Source organism: Aulostomus chinensis, chromosome 3, assembly GCF_037954235.1.
Source record: "Aulostomus chinensis isolate RoL2024-O1b breed Wild chromosome 3, RoL_Achi_v1.0, whole genome shotgun sequence".
NCBI lineage: Eukaryota > Metazoa > Chordata > Actinopteri > Syngnathiformes > Aulostomidae > Aulostomus > Aulostomus chinensis.
Genome location: NC_141322.1, coordinates 22,153,587 through 22,174,314, shown reverse-complemented (window position 1 = coordinate 22,174,314; position 20,728 = coordinate 22,153,587). Strand labels below are relative to the sequence as shown.

The 20,728-nt window shown below is 43.8% G+C and overlaps 2 protein-coding genes across 6 annotated transcripts in view; one reads left to right on the top strand and one right to left on the bottom strand.

Moving 5' to 3' along the window:
- The window catches only part of megf6b (multiple EGF-like-domains 6b), a 57,916-nt gene extending 42,066 nt beyond the window's left edge, over positions 1-15,850 (top strand). The window contains exons 11-38 of the mRNA XM_086199706.1: positions 328-450; positions 674-796; positions 2,092-2,262; positions 2,723-2,854; positions 3,022-3,150; positions 3,286-3,414; positions 4,307-4,441; positions 4,514-4,648; positions 5,175-5,300; positions 5,388-5,519; positions 5,835-5,963; positions 6,098-6,229; positions 6,528-6,656; positions 6,746-6,874; positions 7,159-7,287; positions 7,360-7,488; positions 9,316-9,444; positions 9,579-9,707; positions 10,454-10,582; positions 10,681-10,812; positions 10,898-11,026; positions 11,174-11,302; positions 12,527-12,655; positions 12,769-12,897; positions 13,872-14,000; positions 14,077-14,205; positions 14,545-14,673; positions 14,910-15,850. Of these exons, the coding sequence (XP_086055832.1) occupies positions 328-450; positions 674-796; positions 2,092-2,262; positions 2,723-2,854; positions 3,022-3,150; positions 3,286-3,414; positions 4,307-4,441; positions 4,514-4,648; positions 5,175-5,300; positions 5,388-5,519; positions 5,835-5,963; positions 6,098-6,229; positions 6,528-6,656; positions 6,746-6,874; positions 7,159-7,287; positions 7,360-7,488; positions 9,316-9,444; positions 9,579-9,707; positions 10,454-10,582; positions 10,681-10,812; positions 10,898-11,026; positions 11,174-11,302; positions 12,527-12,655; positions 12,769-12,897; positions 13,872-14,000; positions 14,077-14,205; positions 14,545-14,673; positions 14,910-14,974 (3,599 nt within the window). The 3' untranslated portion in view covers positions 14,975-15,850. The remainder of the gene's footprint in view (positions 1-327; positions 451-673; positions 797-2,091; positions 2,263-2,722; positions 2,855-3,021; positions 3,151-3,285; positions 3,415-4,306; positions 4,442-4,513; positions 4,649-5,174; positions 5,301-5,387; positions 5,520-5,834; positions 5,964-6,097; positions 6,230-6,527; positions 6,657-6,745; positions 6,875-7,158; positions 7,288-7,359; positions 7,489-9,315; positions 9,445-9,578; positions 9,708-10,453; positions 10,583-10,680; positions 10,813-10,897; positions 11,027-11,173; positions 11,303-12,526; positions 12,656-12,768; positions 12,898-13,871; positions 14,001-14,076; positions 14,206-14,544; positions 14,674-14,909) is intronic.
- A 1,452-nt stretch (positions 15,851-17,302) lies between these two features.
- Positions 17,303-20,728, bottom strand: part of kcnab2a (potassium voltage-gated channel subfamily A regulatory beta subunit 2a) — a 75,857-nt gene continuing 72,431 nt past the window's right edge. For all 5 annotated transcript variants that reach the window (XM_086199702.1, XM_086199705.1, XM_086199703.1 and 2 more), the window contains one exon: positions 17,303-18,667. In XM_086199702.1, coding sequence (XP_086055828.1) covers positions 18,578-18,667 — 90 coding nt within the window. In that variant the 3' untranslated portion in view covers positions 17,303-18,577. The remainder of the gene's footprint in view (positions 18,668-20,728) is intronic.

Here is a 20,728-nt window from a genome sequence, read left to right as displayed (position 1 = left end):
GTGGTTGCTCGTAAACTTAAGTTCCCACCAGAGCAGCTAGCAGATAAATCCAGTTGAAGTAGTTGGGTTTGAATCTCTACGGGACAGACAACCATTCACACTCAGTCCCACTTATGGTCAGTTTAGTGCATCGATCAGCCTCATTACAGGACAGTTGTTATGCAAATTTCTAACCTTACCATGAAAAACACCACTAAATACACATATATATTACACCCCCCCCCCCAGCCTCAGAGGAGCTGCTCTCTGTATTTACGCCCCTGGCAGGGAAGCACGCTGCTGCAGTCAGATCATAACTTTTGTCTTCCTGTTTGTTGTGCTTGGCAGACGTGGACGAGTGTGGTGAGCAGAGCTCCTGCTGTGAGCAGGACTGCGCCAACTATCCTGGGGGTTACGAGTGCTACTGCTCAGCGGGGTACAGGCTCAACTCAGATGGATGTAGCTGTGATGGTACGTTTAACCCTCAGTCAGAAAACAGACGATACACTTTATTTATTTCTCTTTAATCATTTCCAGCTCTGTTCCAAAAATGTCAACACAAACACACACAATGTTGCCTTTGTCTGTAGTTTAGCATTTAGTCAAATTGATTTTGGCCTTTCTCAATTTCCCCCTCAAAGGTTTCCTGATGTAGGAAAAGTGTTTTAGTCTGTCTTGTGTCTGTGGTGTTTAGATGTAGATGAGTGTCTGGCGGCCAATGGTGGCTGTGATCACACATGCCAAAACAACGCGGGTTCCTTCCAATGTTTCTGCCGAAGAGGTTTCCGTTTGGATGAGGATCGGCTCTCCTGCATTCGTGAGTATCAGCAATCAGGTTAGAGTGTGGTGGAGTGGGAGTCGCACCAAAAAATAAAACAAAAAAAAAAGAAGAAGAAAAACCCAACCTGGCAAATAGTTGCTGTTGCGCTGCAAAAAACATCCTGTCTAACAGGGTAATTTGGTGTGGTTTTTGAGAGGCTTCTATGGAAGAAAAAGATGGATTTTACAGTAAGAGTTCATCTGCCAAGGCTGACGCAGCCAAAGCAGCTTGGACTCCTGGCACCTCAAGCTCAGGATATAATTAAAGATGCAAGCAGTGATGAGCGGACTCATTCGTTACATCAGTCTAACTTCCTGTAACTGCAAGTCGGTGCTATGACTACGACTTCACTTCAGCTTGCAGTTGTCTTCAAGACTCTCATCAAATATGTGATGTATGTGACGTTTGGAAAAAGTGTGACTGTGTGGCGTCCAGTTACTACAGTTTCATGTCCTGTGGTGAAATAACAAAATTTGCCATGGTAACACCTTAAAAAAATAAAACAACTCGTTGCCCTCGCAGTAAAAGATCAGCAATTTCTTAAGGAGTTTATGACCAAAATTGAGATGGACCTTGTTGAAGTATGAAAAAAAAAAGAAGCATATTTCTTGTTTCCACCAGGTGGTGCTGTTACTAATCTCACCCCAAAATGTAGCGGGTTCGGCCTCTTATTTTTTCATATTAGCTTGATGACTGTCAAACATATAAACCCTTCTCAAAAATATTTTATTCTTTGCAGAGGTAAGAAGACCAAGAAGATGACCAGAGAGTACAAATGTTACAATGCTGCCACGTTTTGTTCAGTATAAGCAACAACAGTTGAGGCTGTTCAGTATGAACTGCTTCACATGCCTTCAAAAAACTTGCTCTCAAAACAAAACAAAGTTGGTTTTTTTTGCCCTTAAAGAACTCTGAGCTCTTTCCCAAATCAACATAGAATATTTACCACCTGTCTGCACTGATATTAATCAAGCTAACCACCTTATTTTTATTATCTTCCCTTGTCACCAATACTGTCACTCTTGTTCCAAGAACATTCCCACTGAAGGTGAAAGTACACTTGAAATTTATCGTCAAATCATTTATTGCTATGTGCATTAAATGCCATCAGTACAAAAAATGAAAAACATGTGTTGTGGCTGCTCTCCAGTACAAATGCACGCCACTCAAGTCATCGCTAGCGCAGCATCGTCAAGTTACAAATAAATCATTCATCGCTTTGAAAACCTTCCATACTGCAAAACAAAGCAACACAAGAAGTATCTCTTTCTCTGTTTGTTCACTCCTCACAGCACTAGAAGGAGCCATCGAAGCCTTGTCCAGCAGAGGCTCCATCCAGCAGCCTCTCATTCGGCCCCAGCTCACCTTGCTGCAGGACTACAGCCAACCCCTGGAGCGCTATGACGACTACGAAGACGACGAAGGGGAGCTGAGGGCCGAGAGTAACCTGGCAGAGAAATTCGGTGAGTTTCCCTTCAAACCATTAAGTGCTCATTATGGTCAACAGGAACCTGTATCTGATTACCTGAGTGTGACTCTTGCGGAGGTGAAGCTGTCTGACTGCCTCATTTACTGCAGGCAGGAACAGACCACACGGCGGGGGTTAATTGCTGTGCTTCATGTTGCCAGACTCCTCGTACATACTGGAACGCCACAGCTCCTCTTGCAGGAATGTTGAGGCTTATATATCCTGGCAGCTGGTGGGAGCCTGCAGCGGGAAGACAAAAGGGCTGTTTTGTGTTGATGGACAACATTAGTTGAACATTAAATGTTGCAGGGGAACATTTGTAACTATCAGAGAAAAAAAATTGAAAATGGAATTAATGATAAAACTTCCTCATGATTTGTCATGACTGTCAGCGTACCTGGTTGTTTAAGTTAAAGAGATTTCTGAGATCTCGTTCATGTTTCTGTTGCTTGCAGTGTGTTTGGACGACACTTTCGGGAATGACTGCAGTTTGACGTGTGACGACTGCTCTAACGGAGGAAACTGTAATCCCTGGAAAAATGGTTGCGACTGTCCCGATGGGTGGACAGGCATCATCTGCAACCAGAGTGAGAAATGGCCAACACACACACACACACACACACACACACACACACACACACACACACACACACACACACACACACACACACACATTTTGACAGAATGTATTTTTTTTTTACATTACATATGTCATTGATTATTAAGCGAGTTTTGACCCTGCTGTTCTTCACAGCGTGTCCTAATGGATATTTTGGTAAAAACTGCTCCTTCCCCTGTAAATGTCAAAATGGTGCCAGCTGTGACCCTGTCAGTGGGAGCTGCCGCTGCCCACCTGGGGTCAGCGGAGACTTGTGCCAAGATGGTGAGTTTCTGCCACATAAATAAAGTATCTTTTTCAGTGAAAACTTGTTTTTTTTTGCTTTTGTTTTTTTAACCCACCATAACATGACCTCAGTGTTTTCCGAGGAAATTATGTGAAGTTGTTTTACATGTGCAGGCTGTCCAAAGGGCTTCTATGGGAAGCAGTGTAATAAGAAGTGTAACTGTGCTAATAATGGACGCTGCCACCGCACCTACGGCGCCTGTCTGTGTGATCCTGGACTCTACGGACGCTTCTGCCACCTGCGTAAGCCCCTTTAGACTTTTCATGACGTCACGTCCAACGACTTCCTCTTCTATATCACTTACTGTGAAAAGATCTACATTCTTCAATATTTCTTAAATTTATCGTATATAAATAATTTGTAAAGCATGAATTCTTTCTTACAAATAGCTCCATCTTTGCAGGTTTTGATCTGTAACTATCAAATCATGTTTCATAACATATCATTCAGCTTGAGCTGAGAGATGATGTATGGGGCTTATACGACTCAGTTCAAACCAAATATTTAAAACGCAGCAACACAGTTATAGAACATTGCAGAGGAAATTGGAATCGCAAGCCGATGCGTGAAGAGAGTCACAGAGTTAAAAGTGCCATTTTGGAATGTTTTTAAGATGTTTTGGAATGTTGCATGTTGCATCCTGTTGAGCTGCAAATCATAGTTCTGAACTGGGCCGAACATGAATGCAGATCAGCAAAAAAAGCAAAATAGTCAAATGGTAGCAGATGGGTTGCAGGATTATGTGTTTTGCTTATTTTGCTCTCCGCACAGACTGCTTCCATCAAGGGAACAAAAAATGGAATTGGTCAATAACCACCTGGACCACAAACAGAAACAAGATTGTGTTCTGTCCCAAAATCTTGTCCCCTTTGCATGCAGACTCAGCATCGTATGCCAGTTTCTGTTTATAGAGATTACAAGCCTGTCAACAGCTTCTCGGCATGTCAACACCGACTGAAAGAATAATGACAAAATTCTCCAGCTTTGCAAGTATTTACATGCAATAAAAGTAGCTTCCAAACACTAATAATAGAAAGATTGTGGTTATATAATCATTCTTGGTCAGAATCCTGGAATGAAGTCTTTCCTCCTCCATCTCCCCAAAACCTCGTTTATTTTTGTCTACTCCATCAGCTTGTCCAAAGTGGACATTCGGACCAGGCTGCTCTGAAGAGTGTCAGTGCATCCAGCAGAACACCCTGGAGTGTCACCGTCGTTACGGCACTTGTGCCTGTAAAGCCGGTTACCAGGGCAACACCTGCAAAGAAGGTAGGTGAACGATAAGCTGCAGGTTGTGTTGTTTACGATGGTACATCTTCATGTTCCCTGCTCCGACTCCAGAATGCAACCCTGGGACTTTTGGTGTTGGCTGTGAGAGGAAGTGTGCATGCCCGTCAGGAGTGTCATGTGATCATGTGACCGGGGAGTGTCAGCGGAGGTGCCCTCCTGGTCGTCACGGCGAGAACTGTGATCAAGGTGGGTGTTTCCTTATCAGAATCCGAAATGCTTTATCAATCCCTTGCAGGATTGCTTATGTATGTTTTATAGGGAGGGTTCAGGTTAACGTTTGTGGTGCCTTTACATGACTTTGATGTGAGTTTCTCAAACATTGACTGTAGAGATTTCTGCCTCCCCTCCTCTTATGTTGCCAAGAAATACAACTCAACAGCACCGTCTTTTTCAAGAAATCATGATTCCGGTAATCCACAGACCTTGTTGTGAGACATTTCATGCATGAACTTTTTTCTTTCAAACAAACTACAAGGTCTGGGGATTATTTTGGGTGATCAGGTCATGATTTCTGGATAGTGTGTGGGTTTTTGAAATGTATGTTTTGGCTCTTTGAGGGCAACAAGACAGATGCCAGCTAGTTCCACTGTATTTGAAAGAAGGCAGAGATTTCTGTAGCAGGCTTGAGAGGTAAATAGCTCAACAGGACAGATGAACTTAAGGCCTCTTATTTTATTGTTGGAAACAATCCACCCTGTGTGTCTTGTGTCAGACTGTCCCGAGGGAAGGTTTGGAACCGGCTGCATCCATCCTTGTAACTGCACCGGTGCAGCATGTGACAGAGTGACAGGATCATGCAAATGTCCTGCGGGAACATCAGGGAAACACTGTGAAAACTGTGAGTGCAGATTTTTTTTTTATGACTTTAACGATAATAACCCAACAAATGTTTCATTAAATGTTAGCATCTATCTGTTTCATACAGTGTGTCCGGAGGGTTTCTGGGGTCTGGGCTGTGCAGAAACCTGTCCTGTGTGTGAGAATGGTGGTGTGTGTGACAAACACAACGGGTCATGCAACTGTCCTCCAGGGTTCATGGGCAGACTCTGCCAAAACTGTGAGTGTCAGCATATTCTTGTTTCTGCCGCAACATCAAACAGGAAAACCAGCTTAGCTGGATTATTTGAATCGTGCATTAAAAAGACAAGAAATAGAGTCATGCTAGAAGACAGAGGAGTGTAGTTCTCCCTAAGATCCTTCGGCAAAGCCACCTCAGACATATTTTCCACCATCTCTTGAGTAAAAGCTTGACAGCTGAATCACAGAACCAAACTGTCACAGTAACTAACTGTGCTTTTATGTGATCTGGCAGAGTTTGTTATGGTACATTGGTCTTGATTTTCTTTAAAAAAAAAAAATTGCTCTTGTGCAGCGTGCCCAAGTGGACGATTTGGTCAAGGTTGCCAGATGAAGTGTGTGTGCGAGAACAACGCTCGCTGTGACAGCGTGAGTGGGCGGTGCACCTGCGCTCCTGGCTGGACGGGACACAACTGCAGGAAAGGTAGCGACACTGGAAAACATTTGTTAATACTGCAGAGTTAACCTGACATCAACTTGTCAAACTGAGGAGATTTAAATGTGTGTATGTGTGTGTGTGTGTGTGTCTGACTCCCAGATGTGATATTTTTGTTGCAGCTTGTGATGCAGGGCACTGGGGAACAGACTGTGCAGAAATCTGCGATTGTAGAAATGGAGATGGCAGCTGTGACGCAGTGACGGGCCAGTGCAACTGTGAGGCTGGTTACACTGGAACACACTGCCACCAAAGTATGTTGCTGCTTTGTTCTGTGGAAGTGATTCACTTCAGGAAAAAAGACAACCGTCCCAGTTAAACCTGGTTTAGTTTGCTGCTGTCATTCTTTATTAAGCCACTAGATGGAGCTAAAGTAAAAATGCAAAATATCAGGTTGTTGCTTTAAAGGAATATAGTGTGAAAACATGTGTCGGTTCCTCTCTGTCGGAGTCTTGGTCTCAGTTTCACTTCAAATTATCGTACAGTCGTGTGGTACGCTGCTAATTTTCCAGTGAACTGATCTAAATCTAGCTGTGTGTGATTTTCCCCCAGAGTGCCCGGCAGGTATGTTTGGTCTTGGATGTCGCCACCGGTGTCAGTGCGACAACAGAGCGTTGTGCGACCACGTGAGCGGAGCTTGTACCTGCCAGGTGGGATGGACCGGAACTTTCTGTGAAAAGCGTAAGAGAACATTCTTGATCATGAAGGTCAGCTACCTAGTAGGTTTACATCCTAGTAACAGGCAGTCATCACATCCATGTGTATCTCAGCTTGTCCTCAGGGTTTCTACGGATTGGACTGTCAGAAGAAATGCATGTGTCATAATGGCGGGAGTTGTGACCAGGTCAGCGGCGTTTGTTCCTGTCCCCCCGGCTGGATAGGTCCATCCTGCAACCTGAGTGAGTGACAGTAAAATGATGTAGGCTTGCTCTGGTGATGAGAGAGCTGAGACAGTTCTGGACAGCTGTGAAGCAGCATCGAGAACTCTTTGTAACGCTGACTCACAGTGGAACAAAAACACGCTCAGTTCCGCAGTTACTTGGGAAAACCCAGCTCAGTCACACATGAGAAAGTACGGACTTGATGTTCCCCACGCCTGTATCCTGTACCAAGTACTGGAATTTCCACTTTTGATCAGCAGAGTTCATCAGGAGGTAATGATATTGATCTCCTTCTCTGGCAGCGTGCCCAACCGGCCTCTATGGCGAAGGATGTAACCAAACCTGTAGCTGCCGTAACGATGGCATCTGCCACCCGGCCAGCGGGCTGTGTGTGTGCACACCGGGCTGGACTGGACCCAACTGCACAGAAGGTGAGTGGACTCAACACACGGCAAACTGATCACCTGCATGACAGGCAAATTAGAGGTCTGTTTCTCTTCCAGAATGCCCTGCTGGATTTTATGGAGCCGACTGCCGGCACCGCTGCTTGTGTCAGAATGGAGCAAAGTGCAACAAAACCAGTGGAAAATGCACATGTTTGGATGGATGGACGGGGACCGCCTGTGAACTGGGTAAGACCCAGAGAGGATGAGAAGCTGTGTGTGGAACCACAAAACCACCGTGAGATGGTCGAACCATTTACATGGACCTTCCACGTCATACAGTTTGGCTCTTATTTTTGTGCTTTGGGCCAGTAGTTGTAATTATATTAACTTCACAAAGTGCTGGGGTTTCGATGACGTTGCTGTAGTCCAGTCCAACAAATGCAGACACACAGGATGATCAGACAGGCCGTTAGATGATTGGAACCATTTAGAAGAGAACGTGGAAACATGTGAAACGTGGGTGTAGGGCTGGTCAAAGATGAACCAGAAAAATTTGTCCGGTTGAGTCAACGTGAACATTTCAGTTTCAACACTCCTTCACAATGTTTTCACCTTCTCAGCAGTTCACTCGGTGAGTATCGTGTAATTATTTCAAATAGCAATGATGGAAAAAAACGGCAGAAATTACGACCCCGGTTGAGTGAATGTGTAATTTTTCTTCAACCACTGCAACTGTCTCATCTCCACCTGAAGCGCCTGAGAGGTTCCATGCTCCCAGGTTTTCTGTCTGTTTGTCCAGCCCGAACCAGCCAAGGTCACTGTCACCTGCCACTAATACCATGCCGCTCTTCAAATTTAATACAAATATTCTCTTGAATAAAAGATTAGATTGAGGTAGAAAGGCCAAAGGTCTGTGAGTAAGAAACAATTCTTTCCATAATGCTGGAACTCACAAATGACTAATAGCACTGAGTGATAATGTTTCATATCCAAAAGGTTAAAGGTCAACACAGTGTGACCTTTATATGTATTTTGTGTCGTCTCAGTAGCTGTTTTATCTGCACCATGTAGCGCTCAGTATGTTCAGAGCCTGGATGACCATGAGTGGCTGAGGTATCCAACCAGGAGGCCATAACTCTTGTTCATACCTCATGGAGGCTTTAGGGATGGATGGAAGGACGGAGCCCTGAGACACAGACAAACGTCTTGCTTCCATCCATAGAGATTAATAAATCATTTTGAAAAGGTTGTGTACAAGATGTTAGAGGTGAGCGATAAACCAGAGCAATACAAACATTATTTATGTCTCGCTGACTCAAATTCATCCCTATCTTACATTTTAGGAAATGTTTACTACTGTATCCTCTGACATAAGCTCCAACCACCAGTGACATTTGATCTGCCAGCAAACATTAGCCAACACATTAATCAATGTCTGAAATACACACACACACACACAAGGTGGATGTAATAATTCATCTAGATGTAGATTGTCAACCACATTCAGTACGTTTAATACTGCAAAGCCACAATGATGTTGCTTGGTCTGGACACGAGTGTAGAGGAATAACTTCACCTGAACCCTGAAGTAAATATTGAAAACAGCGGCCTGTGGTTGTTTTTCTCTGCTTGGGAAATCGAGATGTCTGAGTTTAATTTGCTGCCTGGGCTCATGTGTTTTTGCCTGAAGTGTAGTTATTCGCTGGCAGAGTGTTTCTGCACCACAGACAAGACTCGGTCGACCCGGTGATGACACTCCGGCTCGGTCTCCCTCCGAGCCCCACATCACACACTATCCTCCCTCTGTGCCTGTTACAACCTTTCCTGACCAACCGTGCCAGGTCTGGCCTGCTCTTCATGCGAGGAAACCTCTAATCCTGGTGTTGGAATTCCTTAACCCTCTAAACTCCGTGGCTACCGCATTTGATTGCCAACTCCAGTCCAACTATAAATTATTTGGACAAAAAGAGAGTTTACAGTCCTCATTAGAAGTTCCCTGTTGTCACATGCTGAAGTCTGTTTTCTTCTCTTGTCTCCTGTGTGTTTCTGCTTGCTGCTGCTGTGTGTAAACAGAGTGCATAGCGGGCCGATTCGGGGCAGACTGCCAGCAGCAGTGTGGATGTGAGAATGGCGGCCAGTGCGACAGACTGACCGGACGGTGCAGCTGCAGCGCCGGCTGGACCGGGGAACGCTGTGAGAGAGGTGAGTCGCCTCTGTGTAACAGACGCAGACAGACACTTTGATCTCATGGGGAAAAAAAACTGCTCTGTGGAAAAATGGACTGATGGTAATTTTTGTATTTCTGTTAATTATAAATGCTAATTTTTTCCACTCAGCTTGTGAACTGGGATTGTTTGGAGCCGGCTGTGAGGAGCGATGCCAGTGTGTGCGTGGGGCGTCGTGTCACCACGTCACTGGAGAGTGCCAGTGTCCGGCTGGCTGGAGAGGAAAGCTCTGTGACAAAGGTACAAACCTGCGGTGACCGAGATCAACTCTGGAAACCATTAGTGGACAGAGTTTCTTACATTATTTTAAAGTTTTATTGTGTAGCTTGACTTTGCTCCCCCTACTGGAATTGAGAATAAACACAACGCAATGGATGGTTGTTCATTTGGTCCAGGGTTAAAGACTCGATGCTGTGACTATCACGCCATGCAGTTTAAAACTCAGTATTTTGTAACCGTTGCCGATTTTTTCAAAGCAGTTGCGTTAAACTGCTTGTTTGCTAACTAGCTTGCTAACTGTCTTGCATTCCAAAAACATTCCAAAAACATAAGATTTCTGCAGTTATATTTCATTATGCACCGTGGCTTTAACAGTGATGAAAGTGCTTCATGGGTCTGGTATAAATAAACCTGCTTTTTCCAGAAAATCACGAACACAAAACAATTCAAGTGTGTACTGTACATGATTCATTGCAACATGTTTCCTTCTCTTCATTTGTAGTTCAGGTACTTCTGTCCACTGTGTACACATCATTTGTCTGTCTACCCTGGAAGATTGACGTCTCTTCTATTTCCCCTCTTTCCTTGTCAGTTAAACCTCTTCCTTCCTTTACCAAGAGCCTGAGGGCACAGGCCATTGTGTATTGTACAAATTTGATAATTTGCATTTCATTACTTTTATTATACACAGAATTCCAAGAATAAAAGATCCTTTCTGACTTGTGCTGTGAAACATCTGACATTGTTTTGCTTTCATTTCCTTGCAGCCTGTTTGCCAGGGTCGTATGGGCAGGGCTGCATGCAGCGCTGCAGCTGTGCTCAGGGCACGTCCTGCCACCACGTCTCTGGAGAGTGTGGCTGTCCTCCTGGATTCACTGGAAATGGCTGCGAACAGAGTGAGAGACGCAGGAGCGACTTCTGCTTTTACAGCCATCTTGACAATGTAGACGACACATCAAAAACTGAAATCTGAAACACAGAGTGTCTCTCTCAGCTTGTCTTCCAGGTACCTTTGGGAAGAACTGTAATCAGGTCTGCCAGTGCTCACAGACGAACCAACTCTGCCACCCAGTGTCTGGATTATGTTACTGCGCTCCAGGTTTCCAGGGCCCTAAATGTGACCTAAGTAAGTAGATTTCTACCTCTTAAAAGCATCTTAAGACACCAGGGATGAGAGTAGAGCCTGTTGGACTAAAAAGTTTCCTCTTTAGTGTGCAGGAAGGGTCACTACGGTCCAAACTGTGAAAACGAGTGCCAGTGTGAAAACGGAGGGAAGTGTGTTCCCTCCACCGGAGCCTGTGAATGTCCAGCAGGATTTATTGGAGCTCGCTGCAACATCCGTGAGTCAGTGTGATGGTGTGTGATGATGACAGTGGAGGAAAAAAATACACATGCAATAAGTGAAAATTGGGTTGATGTGTGTGTGTGTGTGTGTGTGTGTGTGTGTGTGTGTGTGTGTGTGTGTGTGTGTGTGGTCATGGTGACAGCCTGTCCTGCTGGCCATTATGGAGTTGACTGTGCAAGGGTGGCACGGTGTGGAGACGGAGCCCAGAATGACCCTGTCACCGGTCGGTGTGTGTGCAGCCCAGGACGCAGCGGACCGGATTGTGGACATGGTGAGCTTTCGCTGCTGGTTTGGCGGTATCTTGACTGTATGGTAATTTTAAAGGTTTTAGGTCCATGACCAGCTGTCCACATTACAGTACACATCAATCCAGCTGTCACCTGTTGGGCAAAAGACCAGAGGGTGTGTGTGTGTGTGTGTTTGATAGCTGTTTTTCTCTTTCAAATCTGAGAATGATAAATCTGGTTTGATCATGTTATTGACAGTAAATATTAGAAAGACAAGAATTTCACTTATTATAGGTGTGACATCGAAGGCTCTCGCCCAAATAACACATCATCGGTCACATGATTTTTACAGTTTTTGATGAAAACTCACATGTTGCTCCAAACATCTGTGAGCCAAACAATGAAACGGCAACAACGTTAACAAGTTGTCAGCTACTTCAGTCTGTCCTGGGACCTTTTGACCTTTGGCTTGCTGCTGTGAAGGCCAAATGTCTTTATGCAAAAGTTGTTCTTACAAAGACACCAGGGCTTTTTTAACCCTCAGTTTAGTCTTACTGACAGGAAGCAAAGCCCGATGACGATTGTTTACTCCTTGCTCCTGACATCTTGTCTGTTGTAAAATTCAAGTCTTTGCGATCTCGCATGTCAGACGCACACAATAGATGTTCATGAATATATGCTCGGCTTCCTGTCTGTGACCTAAACTGTCCTATGGTGAGTAAGAGCGCATTTGTGCATGAGAACATTTAATGATTGAGGGCCATTGTGGTTAATGAGTTCAGTTCCTTTAACTTCCATGTTTGTTTGTTTTTTTGCAACTGTAGAACACTGAAGGGCAGAAATTGATGTTTTAGAGGGAGAAAAATGAGCCTTAATATCAGCTGACTAAAAGAGTTGTCTTCTTTTTAATCCATTATTCACCAAAGTTGCATTAGTTGTGTCTAAGCTTTTGCTTGAACTGGCAAATATAAAGTAAAAATGAAACTCACCCCTCTATTAAAACTTGAAAGAATACTCATGGTGTGTGTGTGTGTGTGTGTGTGTGTGTGTATGTGTAAGTATCACAGGCTATTTGCAGTCTACATATAAAACCAAAGCTGACTCACAGCATTCTGTACGTAGATGACCAGCTCTCCTGAGGTGCATGAGTCAATAGTCACAGGTCTTCTCAGTTTAAACTGAATATATTTGTGTGTGTGTGTGTGTGTGTGCGTGTGTGTGCGCGTGCGTGCGTGTGTGTGTGCATGTGTGCGTGCTTTTGGCCCCAGGCTGTCCTCCGGGCTGGTTTGGACCCGGCTGTAACCAGCGCTGTAACTGCAGTAATGGAGGAGTGTGTGACTCTGTAACTGGCAACTGTACGTGCGGTCTGGGCTGGACGGGTGAACACTGCGACAGAGGTGACAACACCTGCTTTCTGCTTGTTATATCAACTCCAGACGCGCTGACAAGAGTGTAGTCATGACGCTCACTTTGCTTGTTCCTTTCTTCCTGTCTGGTTTGCGTGTCCCAGAATGCCTGGAGGGAAGATACGGTGCAAACTGCCAGCTGCAGTGTAAGTGTCACAATAATGGCACATGTGACAAAGCGATGGGGACGTGTCAGTGCAGTCCCGGCTACTACGGACATCTGTGTGAGCACGGTGAGAAACACACAAAACCACAACAACTATACATCCAACACAACACGATGAGGCCAAAAATGCAGTGAAAGCACACCAGGTCACACCAGAGAATGAGAGGAAAGGTAAATACATTCACCAACAACAACCATTACATCATGACGTTTGTCACGCCGTATCTTTGTACATTCATCACGGCAGCTACGTAGCGCCCGCCGAACACAGCCAAATAAAATGAAGCTTGATCGATAGCTACGAATAAGAAATAGAGCAACTAGAGCCGCTAGACAGAAGTAAAAGAGCTAAAAAGGTCAATAAAGGCTGATCGATAGCCAGATTTACAGCTGTGGATGTTCCTGTTGGAGAGTAGATCACTTGTGGCTAATGGCTCTTTTTGATTGTGTTTGGATCCTTATGGATTTTTTCCCCAGAAATATTTAATCAGCGTTTTTTTTCTAAATCCTCAATTTTTCTTCAGAAAAAAATCTGATTTTCACAAGTTGAGGGAGAAAAAAATACAGAATTAATGGTTGAATTCAAAAAGCATTTTCACTGTTCCCCAAGTAATATTCCCCAACCAAGCTGCTTAAGGAAATGACTGCAATGTCATTTGAAATATGACAGAAGTCTGTGAGGTGTTTTTAAGGTGTGAAGTGGTAAGGAAATCGGTTTTAGAACCACAGACGGCAGAGAAGACAGTCTGGAGACGCATCGTGAAACCCGAGAACAAATGCCAAAACACATGAATTACAAATCAGTTCCCAATGACTTTTATACAGAAGAAGCCTAAATTTAGAGCTTTGACCAGAAATTTCTTGTTTTTTTTTTTAGAATGATGTCAGTAAAACACATTCAAGCATCTCCAGTGTCAAACATCCCCCAATAACAGCTCTGTTCTTAAATTGGACTGAATACCAAACTGATTTATTATGGGTTATTAATCCAGTACGATTGTGACTATTAAATCTTGTGGCGTGAATGCGTTCTTTACCCAGCCTGCCCCTCTGGTCTCCACGGACCGCTGTGCCAGCTGCAGTGTGACTGTATGACCGGAGCGCCCTGCCATCCCGTGTCTGGCCAGTGTGTCTGTCCTCCAGGACACCACGGCTCTCGCTGCCATAGAGGTCAGTCATGTCTGCGCTGAGAACAATCACATAAGAATTACAGACACATCTGGACTGATCTGCCCCTCCCCCCCAGTGTGTGAACAGGGCACCTATGGTCTGGGCTGTGCCAAGGTGTGTGACTGTGATGACGACACCCCATGTGACCCTGTGACAGGAAGATGCCTGTGCTCCTCGGGGAAGACTGGACCCAGATGTGACATTGGTAATACACACTCCTCTTATGTTCCTAAAATGCACTCCACATCGCTTTATAATCCACTTTTTGGCGTTGAAAGGTAATTCAAGGCTTCTTAAACACACTGAGTGAGGTGGTTTGTTAAGTTGATCAAGTCTTTGAAACCTGAAGGGTTAAATGAGGAATAAACCCTTTATTTGAATTATTATTTTTCATTTCACTCTGTTACTTATTTTCAAAAGGCATTTTGTGGAGAGTAAAATTTAGGTAGGATTTTAGTTTTCTGTAAACATTAAGAAATGAAGATGAATGAAGTCTTGTACCTTAGATGGAACTCATCTTTCTTCTGTTTGTGTTCTGCATCAGACTGCAGGGTGAACCGTTACGGGCCAGACTGCTCACTGACCTGTCAGTGTGAGAACGGCGGACAGTGTGATGGTCGTAACGGGCGCTGCAGCTGCCTGCACAGCTGGATTGGACTCTACTGTCAGGAAGGTAATGATAAATCAGTACGACTGACCCTCGCGTGTCCCTGCTGACCTCACTCGTCACCTGACCTCATCATCATGTCCGCTCGGATGGCAGATCTGCTGAGTCTGAACAGCAGCAACGTTCTCGCTGACGTGCTGAAATGAGAGTAAATAAGGAATTAAAGTGCTGACGGTGTTGGGTCGCTGGCAGATTTGAGAGGCTGCACTTTTCTCTGACTTGGTTGTGACGTGTTTCCCCAGGTGGTCCTCCTCACCTGGCTGACGGCGGCAGCAGAGGAGACCCCCAACGCGACAACTCATTATAGCACCTGCAGCTGAAAACTCCCCATCAGCCTGGGGTCCATCAGCTGTTTATTAACTGAAGTGACTTGAGTAAAAGCTGGTGGCAGGAAGTCGTAGCTGGCAGCTGGAAGATCGTCATGGAAACAGACTCTTGATGAGATTCCACATATGGACTTGAGCTGCACGATGCCAAAGCACCATTTGAACCGTCACAGGTACAAAATGAAACGTCACTCACCTGTAAACTTCCGGATAAGAATTCCAAACTATATTCAGGAGATTAAGGTTGTTTACCGCACACGGTTATTTGTGTTTCATATTTTGCATTTGAAATACCTTTTGTGGGTTGTGTATATAAAATAATCTCTTATTTTGTACTGAAATGGGCGCTATTGCTGGATATGTTTCTAATCCATATTTCAACACTTGCCAGGACGATGGAAATGATATGAAGTGTTACCCACAAGTTCAGTGGTGCTCTACAAAGGGTTTAATACTCCTCGTGTGTTGTTATCAGTGATGCCTCAATGGACAGCTGCAACATTATAGTTCAATCTGAACCACTAAAGATTACAGCTACCATTCATTTGCACCTTTTTTACCTATAAATAATGCTTTACAATTGTGTATAAATTCATATTTATGTTTCACCCAGGTGTATACAGTTGAGTACAAAATGAATTCTATCTCGTCCACCTGACAAGACGTCACAGCACGCAAATGTTCTGCCAAGGAAACAGATTAAAACACAATGAAAGACAGACACAGGGAGGTTTTGTTGATCATTCTTAATTTTATCATTATTTCGTTTTCATTGAAGATTGAAGCTGTACATCCTGTCTAAATTTCAGATTCAAGCACAGTGCAGATAGCAACGCCTGCAACAGAAAATTAAAAAAGAAAAGAGAAAAGGCAAAGGTGATCACAATATATATATGTGTGTGTGTGTATATATATATATATATATATATATACACACACACACACATGCACGCACACGCGCACACACACACACACACACACACACACATAAAGGTCAAACTATGTACAGGAGATCTCCTTGTCTCACTACGTTGTCTTCAGAGTGAATTTCATCCACTGTAGCATTCATGTCAGCATTCCTCATGATACACACGCGACACAAAGCAGTAGCTTCTTTTCTCAGTCTTTAAGTTGACATAATGCTCATAAGAAAAATGCAGCATGATGAAAAAGTAAAAAGAAAAAAAATCTTCCTTTAACTCTCCCTAATGGTTATAACATAAAAAATATATATATATTATTTATAGATATATATATTTTCTCTTTAGGACCTTCTGTAAAATAAGCGCCTCTGTGGGTCTGGTTCCATTTCTGAAGAACGATGACGATGAAATGTCTCCTACACAGGCGAGGGCACACATCCGCCTCTCTACCAACCTTAGAGTTCTTTCATGGGCAGGTCAGCACCGTTAGAAATAACATTGATCGTTAACAGAAAGTCTCACACTTGCTCCCTACTGATGACAGTCAGAGGACAGAAACTCACAGACTACTGGACTAACAGTTCTTGGCTCATCTTCGTTGGTTTTTTTTCTTCTTGGAAAAAAACATTTGACTTGTGCCGTTTTTTTTTTCTTTCTCCCTCACTCTTTAAGTACGAGACACAGCAAAACAAACATATATAGGGATTAACTAATACAACAGGCTAAAGCAATGATTAGTAAACCCCCTAACACACACACATACATACACACACACACATTCAGCAGCAGAGACGTTAAATCACTATGTTGCTCCGAAGTTGTGTAAAATTCATCACCACAATCCCCACAGTGACTCTCCGAGTATCTGATTCACGTCACCATTCACACTGACAAGTTTCTAAATCCAAACCTGTAGTTAGGTTTTTTTCCCCCCTGCTAAAAATCAAAACCGTATCAGCTGCTAGTCACGGTATCTACATGTTTGTTAGCTGTCGCGTTGCTTTTCTGGTAGGCTGGATGAAAAAGGTCCATGCTTGAAGGGACGTCACGTGTTATCCACTTGTGCTTGGATCACAGTAAGAGAATGATGCGGGGCGGGTGGTGTCAAGTTTAGCAGTGACACCTCTGACACAAACCTTACTGTTCCTAAAGCATGTAGCTGTACTATGTTGTGTACATGAAGGACTTAGTAGTATAACAGCATAGATAGTTAAGCAAGACTGCACATGCCGCAAGATGATTTCTAGAATCTTACAGGTAACACTCGTGAGGGGACAGATGAAAAGAAAAGAACCCCCCCCCCCCAAATAAAGATCTTTGGCTCTAGCAGCGCCAAAATGTCACTGGACGCCCCCCCATCCCCAGCCGCCACCCCCCCGTGTCCACACACGAGAGACAGACACATCCTCCTGACACTACCCGCTCCGTTCCCTGAGGTGCTGCCACCCACTGATTAACCCGCCACCCTCCAACCAGTCAATACCTCTTAGACTGGTGACCGCTGCCGTGTACAAACACATGAGACCAGCTGGCTTAAGTCCACCACACAGTTGGATGCAACTGTAAAATAAGGCAAAACACTTGAACATAAATTTAATCAAGGAGAAGTTTTCCCCACCATATTCCTCGATTTTAAAAATAGACCACAGAGGCTGGGTAACAGAGTGACGTAGAACGCCACCGCACTTGACTTAGCACGACCCTCAGCTCCTACAATTAGGGATTTATAAATTTCTAATCTCTTCAGTGGCAGACGAATTGCCCCGACACATCAGCCTACGCGCCTGACTCGTCATTACAGACGGTTCACTGGTCAGGACGAGGAGGAGCCTCAGTCGTTAAGCCTCAGGGAGTCACCGCCGTGCTCTGAGAGCAGGAGCGTGGAGCATCAGGCTGGACAAAACAAACGCACTGCCAGTGAAGACACAGAGGGAGGATGTGAGGATGAGGAGAGGGAATCATCAGGAGGCGATATGTTTCTATAGTGCAATGGCTGTGAAATATTGAAGTAGCTAACCTCCCCCCTCCTGAACCACCCTCCAACACGACAATACTAAAGTGCTGATTGTTGAAGCCCAGGAGGCTCGTACACTGAAAACACACACAACACTGGTTTTCCTTCAGAGGAACTTCGACAGACAAGACACGGGAGTTCGTAAACACAAGGTCCGAGGAACAGATGCATGGCTATGGGACATGTGCAACACAGTAGTTCTTGTATATTCATACATTATGAACATAATTTGCCTTTTAGTTGCATTCAGTTTTTGGTTTAAAAAAAGAAAACAAGAAAAAAAAAGAGAAAATCTGGCTGCCAAGCAAGCGTGTGCTTATTTTTTTTAAAGGTATTTTTTCTCTATGATATTAAAATACGTTCAGCTGAATTGAATGTGTAACTGATTTAAGTATGAGCGCATATTCCTAACCTCGCTTCCACTTTCTTTGTCAACGCCTTCTTTTCCAGTGGAGGTGACTGTATTTTTTCCCTCTTTTCTTATCCCTGCAACTCTAAATGAGGTGCCCTGGGTGGCCTTGGTGTGGCCAGACTCATGCGCCAGGGTCTCACTCAGTAAAAGCTCAAGCAAACAGAGGATCAGGCAAAGGTGGGGCACTGCGGCTGCAGGCCAGGCGCAGCCCTGCCGGACGGGGCAGCGGCGCGCATTAAGAGCGGTAGTCCTTTTTACTGTACGGCTTGTTCCCCAGGATGCTGTCTACCTCGTGTGTGATGGACGACGACAACTTTGGAAGGACCTGCGACAGGAGAAAGGCAACAGTGAATACACCCTCCATGTTTTCACTGAGTCACGATAAAGCTTTGCAGAGATGATCATGAAGCCTCTAGAGAGCAAGAGTGATCCGCTTTGTCTCGGTTGTGTTACTAATGTGGTTTCAATACAGACACACACACACAATGTGGGAAAGACATGGAGTATAAAGGCTGTGTGCCAGTGTTTCAAAGCTCTCCATTTGTAAGGGCCTTTAAATTTATGGCATGAAAGAAGTATAAATAAAATAAATGAGGAGAAAAACATACTGACATGATTATCATACACTTGCTGCGGCACAATGGCCACTGTTATTATAATATAATATTACTGCTGTGTGAATGGAAGGTAACTGCAATCATTTTACACGTAACTGAGCAACTTAATCTTGCATCACATTGTACAGACAGATATTGGGCTCTTTTTCTCCAGGTAACGTGGAATGACCTCCACCAACGATGTTTTAAGCCGCACCTGATGGTTGGTTTGCTGCACCACTTTTGCCAAATTTAATCTCATGTGATTAGCAGGGGTGTGGATGAGGGCCCGAGGCAGAAGTTGGACCCAAATTCATACGATTTGTACTCACACAAAATAAAGGAAGCAATACAATGCAATAAAAAACAGGTGTATCCTAATTTTGCAGTCGAGTTCTAAGTCCCTTGGTCACATGATAGGAAAACTGATGAAAATATAAACAATATGTTTTTATATGTAATATAAGGGGGCTGAATTTTGCATTGGAGTAGTCAAATAAACTATACAAGACAATAAAATGCTACAAAAAAATGTAGGTCATGTGTTTCAGTCAAGCGCTAATATGTAGTATTGATTTGTAGTCCCTAAGTCATTTAATATGGAAGCTTCTGGTAGGAAAAAAGGGGGAAAAAATCAAAAAAATATTGACATTGTCTGTTGTTTGAGAATCTAGCATTCATTTATATTTTTGAGGGTTGAGTGCATTTACTTGGGACTATTAGGAAAAGGAAAAACAATAAATCATGCGCTAACATATTCACAATTATAATTAGGAGGCAGTAAAATGTAATAAAAAATAGATGTGCTGTATATTTGTAGTCGAATACTAATATCTGATGGGGAATTCCATTAAAACCTTCATGCAGCAGAGAGCTCCTCCTACATTGAGACTAACTGGAGGGATCTTGGAGGCACAAACCAGGAACAACTCAGTCCAACGCCATCACATCGTTTTTGCATCATCTTGCAAACGCATAGACTCACGAACATAACATGACCTGCTTGGTGAAGGTAATTACTGCAGAAAAATGTAGGTGGTATCAAATTGGACTAAATAACGTGATGTAATTGCTCCACTTGTACATTTTTAATGATGTAGTGCTGTCCAACATGCATGTAAATATTTAAAGATTACCTATTTAAACCGCATTTACCAATCAAAGATGAATAAATAATGTAACTGCAATGTGCCCCACGTGGTAAACCCCATTCAAAACACTCAAAGAAATGATTATTCACATGTAGGACGGATGAAAGGCACTTAATTGCTCTATTTGCTCTGATTAGAATTTTTCCTCTTTCCACATTAAATGCATGAAATAAATACTTAAGTGTTATGTTCTTTTCAGATGAGGGACTGTGTGTCTATTTCAAGAGTTGTGATTTAAAATTCCTGCTAACAGAAAAATGGCAAAGCCCTCGGGAAATGTGAGCATAACATTTTGAAATGGAAATATCAAATGTACTGAGGGAGAGGAGACATAAAGACAAACACACACACACACACACACACACGCAGGAACATACACAACATATGAGAACTGAGGACAGGAAAATTCTGCACTTGGGGCCAGACATAATGAGGAGAAGATGCTAACCCCCATCACTCATCTGAAAACCCCTTTAAAAGAATGTATCTTATCAGTAGAAGGAGAATTAGCCAAAAGCTTGTCTCCAGTCCCCCTGGCAACTGATACACTGCTGACCTTATTAACTGGGTACAGTAAAGCAGCCAAGCATGCAGCAGCAAACTGCCCGAGAGGCCGAGCAGCACTCAGGAGAAGAGGCG